The sequence below is a fragment of the Pundamilia nyererei genome, unplaced genomic scaffold (genome assembly GCF_000239375.1).
Source record: "Pundamilia nyererei isolate P.nyererei 1_Seehausen unplaced genomic scaffold, PunNye1.0 scaffold00009, whole genome shotgun sequence".
Taxonomy (NCBI): Eukaryota; Metazoa; Chordata; class Actinopteri; order Cichliformes; family Cichlidae; genus Pundamilia; species Pundamilia nyererei.
This window is the reverse complement of record NW_005187410.1, coordinates 4,320,222-4,329,970: the sequence shown is the minus strand read 5'-3', so window position 1 is coordinate 4,329,970 and position 9,749 is coordinate 4,320,222. Positions and strand designations below refer to the sequence as shown.

Here is a 9,749-nt window from a genome sequence, read left to right as displayed (position 1 = left end):
CGAGCCTATACAGCTTGGAGTAAGACAACATGCATGAAGAGGATGATGTGGACAAAATACTCATTTGCCTAATAATTCTGCACTCCCTGTATAAAGAGTGTTATACCCCCCTTTGATTCTCCTGTTTTCTATTTAAGTATGTGTGGTATTTTCCACATGAACAACTCAGTGGAGAGATTATGTGAAAATAATCTGATACAATGTCATGGCTTCTCAATGGGAGAGAAGGCAGAGTTTAGAGATCAGCACAAAGGCAGTATTGTGAGGTGATTACAGGTTTAGTTCGCTCCTGCTCTGTCCACTGACTGAATAGGAAGACTGTCAAAAACATTTGGAGCCCTTCTTACAATGACAACTCACCAGGGTCTGACAAATTTAGCAACAGCTCATTCTACCACAAACTGACTTATTACTGTCATGTTTTACTCAAAGTACAACCATAACTAAAAGGTAATAATGAGGTAAATTTATAGTTGATGAGGAATTTTTAAATATACCATAGTGCCGTCCTTGAGTGAGCAGATGTGGTAGGTCCCCTCGTCCTTTTTACGAGGCGGTGTGTAAATGTAGTGCCATGGGTTTCCTCCAATCTGAACACTGTTTTCAGCACAAGAGACCTTGAAAAGTACAGGAGGGCAATCTGTGCAATGAGAAAGGAAAAACAAACATTATACTCGCTTTGTGAAGCAAAACATTCTTGATTAGAGTGGCTATCACTCTGTGACCCCTGGAACAGCAGCAGAAGAAGAAAGCTGCTGCGGCAAATAGGGATGTTAATAAACAGAACCAAATATGTTTAATATGTTCATATCAAGCACCATATTTTACATGATTCACAGTTCACAGCCTTGAAGAAGTCATTTCAGGTCCCTTACAGCTCGATTTAAGACAACTTTCTTCGTATTAGCTGCCTCACAAAAATGGCTTTATTAGTTATTTGAAGCTATGCATGTACTCAACTTTAAGCACATATACCACTGGTTCTTAAAAAAAAAAAAACCCAACCTGTGATTTGAATATTTAACGGGATACCAAACGGTGCATCTCCGACTGTTTTGCCACCAAGAAGAGGACTCTGCTTTCCAAGTGTTAGCTTCTCTGTCAGGTACTGAAAACAAAGAAAATGTTCATCATGTTCTTACATCCCAAAGACGTAAGAAGCAAGCTAAGCAGAATGATAATAAAACACTTTCTATTAAAAAAAAATCACATCAAATTGGTAAATGGCCTGTATTTGTAAAGCGTTTTACTAGTCCTAAAGGACCCCAAAGCGTAGGCAGTAGGCAAAGGGTGAAGTGTCTTGCCCAAGGACACAACGACCGAGACTGTCCAAGCCGGGGCTCGAATCAGCAACCTTCCGATTACAAGGCGAACTCTCCACTCTTGAGCCACGATCGCCCCTGATGCAAATTCTGATGCATTCACTAATGTCTAAATAAACACAGACTTACTCTTTGGATAATGTGCTCGAAGCTGTACATTTTCACTGACTTATTGCTGTAATACAGTGCAAGGACACCTTGAACCAGATCAGCACCTATGACACCATTTCCAAACACCTACAAGAAAAACAAAACAAAAAACCTTTAAATGAAAAAACCTCCAAAAAATGTACATTTGAAAAAATGTAAACTGTATTTAAAAAACAAGCAAACAAACAAAAAACTTACTTTTTTATTGATCTCCATAACACCAATAACTTCCAATGGGAAAACGTGAAAAATAGCGATGTGCATCACTGTATTCTGAGTGATACCTGCCTGTGGGATAAATCAGAAAAAAGGTCACGTCTCCATCTCCTCTCTTCATTTTTATAGGACTTACAGAAAAATAAATAATTAATAAACTTTCTAGTTGCACAAACAATAAATTACTACTACTACTAATATAATAATAGTAATAATAACAACAACAACCTTCTGATTTGAAACCAACAACCACAAGATGAAAAAAGAATAATCCTTAAATATAAAGAATATAAAAAAAATGAAATGATAACAAGAGTCACGTATAGCTAGTGACAGCTATGTTTAATTTAAATATAACATTAACGTATTATTGACTTTCTCTTACAAGACACAAATACTTTAAATACATGTATTCACTTTACCTGTCTGGCTAAAGGTGTTTCCTTGTTTTGAACAGATTTAACATAAAATGTCTCTTGAGAAACATCCCAGCCAAGATATCTACAAGATAACAACAAGCTATAAAACTAAAATGGCTTTAAAATGAACCAAATCTAAAAATACTTTCCACTCAAAGGACACTGAAATCAGAACCGTAGAGATACCTGAACTTATAGTTTGGAGAGAGGTAAACTCTCTGCAGTTCTTCTCCTGTTTCAGCTGAAAGGCGAATTAGCCAGTTATTGGCCGTCAAAGCCAAGAGGCTTGGTTTATGATCAGATGGAGAAGATAAGGATTTTTCCTTTGGATGAGAACAAAAAAAAAAAAAAAAAGAGGTAACACAACAGTCTGAAATTTTCTATCTGAGCAACACCCAGTTTATTAATGTTTACTTACAACTGGGCTGTGACACATCAACGTATCTTCAATTTTCTCCTGTTTGGACCTCGTTGGCAGTTTGTACAAAATCTGAGGCTCAACATGAACACTGAAACACATATACAAAATATAAAACATAAGCAGCTTGTCAGTGTTATTGGGCATACACAACACTTTCCTACTTCAATTAAAGCTCCTTAGATCATCTGCTCCTCTGTATCCTACATCACTGTTTCGCAAAAGCAACAATTTCTGACGAAGTTAAAATGACACAATGGGTTTTATTTTAATTGTACACATTTACATTAAATATCATGGCCCACCTGTTTTCACATTATTCATCAGACATCTATACTTTTCCCTGCCAGATAAGATAAGACAAAAAATATTCAATATCTTCCACTGCTTTAAATGGTTTTCCGCATTTTTTTTTTTTAAACTCATCAACTTGCTACGCTGTTACACCCATCTCCCTTTCATTCACACGCATGTATTCTGATTTGCATTCCTCTTCTCTCCAGAGCATACCTCAACCTTTCCAGGCTCTTTCACCTGACCCCTACTCTCACTACAGACAATAATATTTAATACACTCAAGTAAAAGCTTTAAAACATTATATATCCATTACATAAGTGATTAAAGAGGTGATGATTTTCATTTGGCTCTGGCTATATCTCTTAAGTGGGTGCCAAATAAATTTATATTACAGGCCAGTGTAATATGAACACTTCATATTAAAAAAAATATTTTGTATAGGTAGATTTTTAACAACTCATTTTTAATAGTGCATATGACCAGTGGAGGATTACTTTAACGTACCAAAATAGTCCTGTGTATATTTTGGCATGTATACGTGTTTAAAAACTGAAGCTAATTAAAGTTAGGACCCCATACTCACCAGCTGTAGCAGTGCTGGTAGTTTTCAAAGTATAGTTTGCAATTTTCGTACATTACTGTGGATTTTGAGGTCTTGCTCCATACTTTCGTGAAAGTCCGGTTTTCCTACAATATGGCAACAATAATTAATATGGGAAAAAGGCAACTGAAAGCAGTAACACTACAAACTGTAACATTACCTGAAGGAGAATACCTCTCAGGATCTTCAAATTATGTCTGATTAAAGTCCCAGTATTTCCAAGACCTGTGCTCCTCCGGCTCAGCAGTTCAGCTGCGTTAGCGCTCCCCTTTCTCTGCTGTGGCGCCATCTGCAGGTGGTACTTTTTCCTACTGGGGGCTGCTAGCAGCATGACTAGATCGACTGACTGAAGTGACCACCAGCCCACCCAGAGCGAGGTAAGCACCGTATGGTTTTGTAGTCCAGCACGCTACAGCTGTTTTCTAGGCTTCATGTTTTCAACGCCGTCGCGACCTCACACGTCCAATGACTAACATGAAAAGTTAACAGCTAGCTTAGGTTAGCGTGAGCTAAGGAACCTCGACATGTCGCCAACTTCGTCCAAAAGTTTTGTTTGCTATATGACCCAGAGGAACTGCTCGGAGGTTGCATGGAGGGTTAAATATAATTGTTAGGGTTAAGTTGGCGAGCATTGCTTTCGCCTGTCGACTGGGGTTGTGTTGTTAGTTAGCCGCTAACTCTATTAGCACCCCATCCCTCTCCATGTTTTCACACGCGTCTTCTTCTACGGCACAATAGCGCACTCGCTGTCCCGCTGTAGCGCACCCATTCGTCTGCACCTACCCTGACCAGAGATACACTTAAAAATCAGCTGCATCCTTTAGTTTCCGTTTTTATTTGCAGTAATAGTCCGATTCTATATTTTAGGAATTATTATTCAAACTATATAGCTTTTTTTAAGCATTTGAGCGGTGTTAGCTAAACATATTTCTCTGTGTGTATGTGTATTTAATCATTTATTTATTTTATTTCTGTTTTGTTTTTCCTGTATTAAATTTGTACTTTAAATGTACTTTAAAGAGTCACGCTAACGTATTATACTAGGTTCTTTTTTAAGGATTTCGTTGCATTGTATTTAAATGTTTATGTATTCTTGACTTTTGTTTTCTTTTACTATTCTACGACTTTGAGCTCATTTTAGTTTCGTTAGCTTTGGGGATTTTTAAAAAAAACCCCAAAATGCATGCATTTTCTATTTTAAGGACATTTCCCAGCTTTCAGGGCAAAAGAAGAGTTTATCGTATTCTGTTATTTTATTTACATGTATGTATTAACATTAAATAGACATTTGGATGGTGTCTTTAGGGGTCACCACAGCGGCTCATTTGTCTCCATCTCACCCTATCCTTAGTATTCTCTTCTGTAACAGCAACCCTGTGCATTTCCTCCTTCACTACATTTGTCAGTCTTCTTTGTGGTCTTCCTTTGTGTCAGCTCCATCTTCAGCGTCCTTCGATGCTAGTATCCCTCCCCTGCATGACATAGATATTGCTTCCACTAGTCTTTTTAGGCAGCGATGTACTGACCAGGGATTGTTGTATGTATTTAAACCTATGTGCACTTTTACAGAGTAAATGAATAAAGTGAAGAGGTTCTCTGTAGCCAAAGTGGCTGCAGTTTTCATCAGATTCTCTATGAGGTTAAAGAGCAGTGACAGTAGACCTTCAGCTCCACTGGGTTCACGGATTCTGACCAGTCCTGATGACATCTTCAAGCACAACATGTGGTAAGTGATGCAACTTTAATGAATATGTGTAAAAGTTGCGTTTATTATTCCACATAATAAGAAGACACCATGTAGCTTGTATATTGTATATGTGTTATATATAATGGTAAATGGCCTGCATTTGTATAGCGCTTTACTTAGTCCCTAAGGACCCCAAAGCGCTTCACACTACATTCAGTCATTCATCCACACATTCACACACTGGTGATGGCAAACAACATTGTAGCCACAGCTGCCCTGGGGCGCATGACAGAGGCGAGGCTGCCGGACACTGGTGCCACCGGGCCCTCTGACCACCACCAGTATACTAATAATATACTATAATATATAATAATATACAATCTAAAATATAGGTCACAGGATTTCATGACATTAAAGCTAATTATAACAAATTGTGAGTCATTATAGTTAAATTGATATATTAACATTCAGGAGTTGCTTTAGTAATGTTTTTCATGTTAGGGATCATGTGCAATGGACAGAGGAGGACAAGGAAAATGCACGGCAGAAGGCGGAGGAAAATTCCACTGTACGACTTCCTTTAAACGAACAAGGCAAGAATAAAATATTTTAACACATTTAATTAGATTTTTGGGAATTACATGGAAACAAAAATGATGAAAAAGTTCTTGAATTCTGTCCTTGCAGGTAAATTTGTTACAGCAGCTTGCCAGTACTGGGACATGTTTTATGAGATTCACCAGGACAAGTTCTTCAAAGATCGCAGGTGGCTGTTTTTAGAATTCCCAGAGCTGCTGCCTTCAGGTGAAAGAGGCCAGAGCACAAACACGTGTCACAGTCATCAGCAAGCAGCCATTCAACTATGTAGTGCATCCAGATTGGACACCGAAACTGGAAAACATCAACGGTGCAATCCCATTGACCATCACAGGAATACAGACACCTTTAACTTTCAGGAGTCCTGTCAACAAGCTGCACGAGGAACGAATGAAGCTGCTGTGGATGATTCTGCTTTTCCTGGACAACGTGCATCCTTCAGGATCCTGGAGGTTTTTAAAAGTGTTAATATACTGTTTTTGTTTTAATTTTTTATACAGGATGTGCATGTTATATTATTGCAACACAGATAATGTTAAATAACTGCTTTGCATTCTCTTCTGTTCACAGGTTGGATGTGGAGTTGGTAACAGTGTGTTTCCTATTGTAAATAACATCAAGTAAGTCAAAATGTTTCTCTTTAATGAATGATCATACAGATGTTTAGTATTTGATTGTCTCTATTGTCATCTCTGTTGTTGACTGAGAGCAGAGCATACATATAGAACACAGTGGAGATTTCTCTGTGAAGTAGTTGTGTTATCACCTACATTAGAAAAAACAATTAAGACACTTGTAAAAAATATGTGTTGAGCCACAAAATCACTTTGTTAGTGTTTTACAAGTACTTTTGGTTGTAATGTGATGATTCCCAGTTGTTAAACTGTTTGTTTTCTTCCACAGAGAAACAGACTCATTTTTATACTGTTGTGACTTCTCGCCACGTGCCATTCAGCTGGTTAAGGTTAGCATCTGTTTCGTATGAAAATATAAAGTGTATACTGTATTATAATAATGATTTAGTCATCTACAAAATATTTCCGTCCCTTAAATGTTTTGGGAAATAATTTAATTTCAACAGCTGATTTTTATCTATAAATAAAATATGTCTTTATCATACATTTCTACCTAGACATACACAGAATAGATAAATATGACATCATGTGCCGGTGTTTTTTTTTTGTTCTGCTCTTTTTTTTTACATATCTCCACATTAAATAAATCTCACACATAGAAAACAATGTTAGTAATGTAAAAAAGATGGCATTCATATACACTCGCTAGCCAATTTGTAATGTACACCTATTTAACTGTTTGTTAACTGATCCACTGGGATTTTCCCACACAACCATCTTTAGAATAGCTAGGATAGGCTCCAGGCTATCCTAGTCCTGAATTGGACAAGAGGAAGGATGGATGAATGGACGGATCATCTTTAGGGTTTACAGAGAGTTGTCTGAAAAGGAGAAAACATCCACTGAGTGGCAGTTATTTGGGTGAAAATGTCTTCTTGATGCTCTCAGACAAGAATGACCAGACTGCTTCAAGGCGATAAGAGGGTTCATGAGAAAATGTCTCAGAACTGTACATGAGTTGCAACACCAATGTGATAATGACATGCTTAATAGATATAATCTAACTTATTTTCCTTGTGTAGAACCACCCAGACTATGACGACTCGGTGTGCCACGCCTTCGTCCATGACATTTGTGACAAAATGGCCACCTTCCCATTTCCTCCTCAGAGCCTGGATGTTATTCTGGCAGTATTTGTGCTCTCTTCCATTCATCCAGAGCGGTAGGTGAGGTTTAGAGTACAGAGATGGGAGACCCTAATGTCATTTATCACCTGCCAGCCAGCCCCTCCCCCTCCACAACCTCCATAACCATCCCATTGCCCAGCCTTTGTTTGAATGCCATTATAAACCCCAGTTTGAAATGGAAATAATAAACCATACAGTTAATTGCAAGAGATTGAATATTCTGTGGTTTGCTTGACACTAAAAGTATAGATGAATTTGGGAAACACATGTAATATACTTGGGTTAAGCTAATACAAATGCACTGCTGACTGAAGTCAGTTGTATCTCAGTGAATGCATTTCTCCTTGGCCTATATTTTACCGATGGCTGCAAGGATCACTTTAGCTGCAAGCCTGCTGCATTATAACATAATTTATCCAATAACTAAATTTTATTGACAGCTTGCAAGACGTTGTGAACCATCTGTCTGCATACCTGAAACATGGTGGTGTGCTCCTTTTCCGTGATTATGGGAGATACGACTTCTCACAACTCCGTTTTAAAAAAGGTAAGCCTCCCGATATGCCCGTTGTATCATTTTACCCTAATTTCTTATATATTCTTAATACATCTTTGTCTGAGCGTGAGATTCTCCTTTTTAAACAAATTCTTTGTCATTTCGTCTCTGACAACAAGGACGATGTCTATCAGAAAATTTCTACACACGCGGAGATGGAACCTGTGTTTATTTTTTCACAAAAGGTATTTCTACGTATGGGTGTGGGTGTTGACACCCCTATTCTGATCAGTGCTATGATACAAGTTTGTGGTGTTTACAAAGATGGAATTTACATTTATTGGTGAATGGTTAAATATATGCATTATCTCAGATAAAACTCAATTTCAAAATTGGTAAAAAAGAAAACGAATGTATAAAAAAACAGCTTCACGGTAATGCACACAAAACCGTGTTTTCTGTTGTCATGGCTTTCTTGGCAGAAAGAGAACCTGGACTAAAATTTTGGTTCCTGACTGTTGTGTTTTATGTTTTACAGAGGAGGTTCATGATTTGTTTTCCAAAGCTGGACTGGAAGAAATTCAGAATCTAGAGGATAGACGACTGCAAGTGAACCGAGGAAAGAAAGTAGTAATGCGCCGGGTGTGGATGCAGAGCAAGTACAGAAAACCATATCCACCTTCAACCTCTTAGCATCCCACTATGCACAGATCTAACTAGAATTGTGTATTTTTCATACTTTTATACTTAAACTGGTTTATTTGGGCCTAGTAATAACTTTTTTTTGGAGGCAGCTGGGGGTAAAATATATAAAACTCAATAAAAACCAGTAAACAGGTGTTTGGTGTTTTCTACTTTGTTTCTCATTATATTCATATTTAGATACTGACACAATGTTGTTAAGTCCAGGTGGGCTCGGGTACATGAACCATGCACTAGATGTTTTAAGGCCACTGTAAGAATGATTGACAGGAGATTACGTTCCATTATTCAGTAAGGCACATAAGCCACTTCAAGCCACTTTTTGTAAGAGAGCAGCAAATTAGCGGTTGCATTGATGTGTTGCCTGAATATATGCTTAGCTGTGTTTATTGATGCTGATTTATCTGCAGATAAGCTGCAAAACTGATTCGACCTCACTGCCATAAAGAACATTTCAGGAAGTCATTCCCACTGTTCTAAGACATACATTGAGCAAATTAGAACTAGTGAATCTTCTCGGACAAGAGATTTAACATCTTCAAGAATTTTAAAGGAGTCCAGTCGCTTTCTTTCCAATCGCCTTGGATTCCCATGACCTGGATGACTACACGGATATTCCTGTTATTCTTTATGAAATTGTACAACAGCTCTTGTTTTTGTGACCGGAGAACACATCCGACACACACCAGGACACATGATTACATGCATATTTCTGTTCCAAACCTCCTTGCTGCTGTTTCTTAAGTGTACAGTGCACATGTTATTTGTTATGTCATTTCCACCACTGTTTGCTACAATTTGCTTTTGCATGATCTCAGTCTTTTATCTTTTTTCTTTACATTAACTTAATTATCCAATTTCAAATTTTTTGCACTGCTTTACATATTAAAGCCTTCAGTATTGGTCTATGGTACTTTTAATATTGTTTGATTTTTTTGTAGATTATGCTATTTTGATTTTTTTTTTTTTTGTTCTTTTGTAACAATAAAATCTGGCAAGCTAGCTATCAGCAGTGCTGTGAAGAAGTATTTGTCCCTTCTAATGTCTTAGTTTGCATATTAGTAGTGGTTAAAATTAGCAA

General features: G+C 37.5%; 2 protein-coding genes across 2 annotated transcripts in view; one reads left to right on the top strand and one right to left on the bottom strand.

The window, feature by feature from the left end:
- Nucleotides 1–4,216, bottom strand: part of dcaf17 (ddb1 and cul4 associated factor 17) — a 23,234-nt gene extending 19,018 nt beyond the window's left edge. Inside the window, exons 1-9 of the mRNA XM_005723468.2 lie at nt 3,585–4,216; nt 3,407–3,510; nt 2,526–2,616; nt 2,294–2,430; nt 2,111–2,189; nt 1,671–1,760; nt 1,452–1,559; nt 1,006–1,108; nt 498–640 (exon numbers count right to left, since the gene is read on the bottom strand). Of these exons, the coding sequence (XP_005723525.1) occupies nt 498–640; nt 1,006–1,108; nt 1,452–1,559; nt 1,671–1,760; nt 2,111–2,189; nt 2,294–2,430; nt 2,526–2,616; nt 3,407–3,510; nt 3,585–3,755 (1,026 nt within the window). The 5' untranslated portion in view covers nt 3,756–4,216. The remainder of the gene's footprint in view (nt 1–497; nt 641–1,005; nt 1,109–1,451; nt 1,560–1,670; nt 1,761–2,110; nt 2,190–2,293; nt 2,431–2,525; nt 2,617–3,406; nt 3,511–3,584) is intronic.
- mettl8 (methyltransferase 8, methylcytidine) lies at nt 3,741–9,569 on the top strand. The gene is made up of 10 exons (XM_005723469.1): nt 3,741–3,801; nt 4,994–5,150; nt 5,613–5,704; nt 5,799–6,160; nt 6,279–6,328; nt 6,612–6,672; nt 7,366–7,505; nt 7,911–8,017; nt 8,146–8,211; nt 8,505–9,569. The coding sequence occupies exons 2-10, from the start codon at nt 4,999–5,001 to the stop codon at nt 8,657–8,659; spliced, it is 1,185 nt and encodes a 394-aa protein (XP_005723526.1). The 5' UTR covers nt 3,741–3,801; nt 4,994–4,998; the 3' UTR covers nt 8,660–9,569.
- The last annotated feature ends 180 nt before the right edge of the window (nt 9,570–9,749 follow it).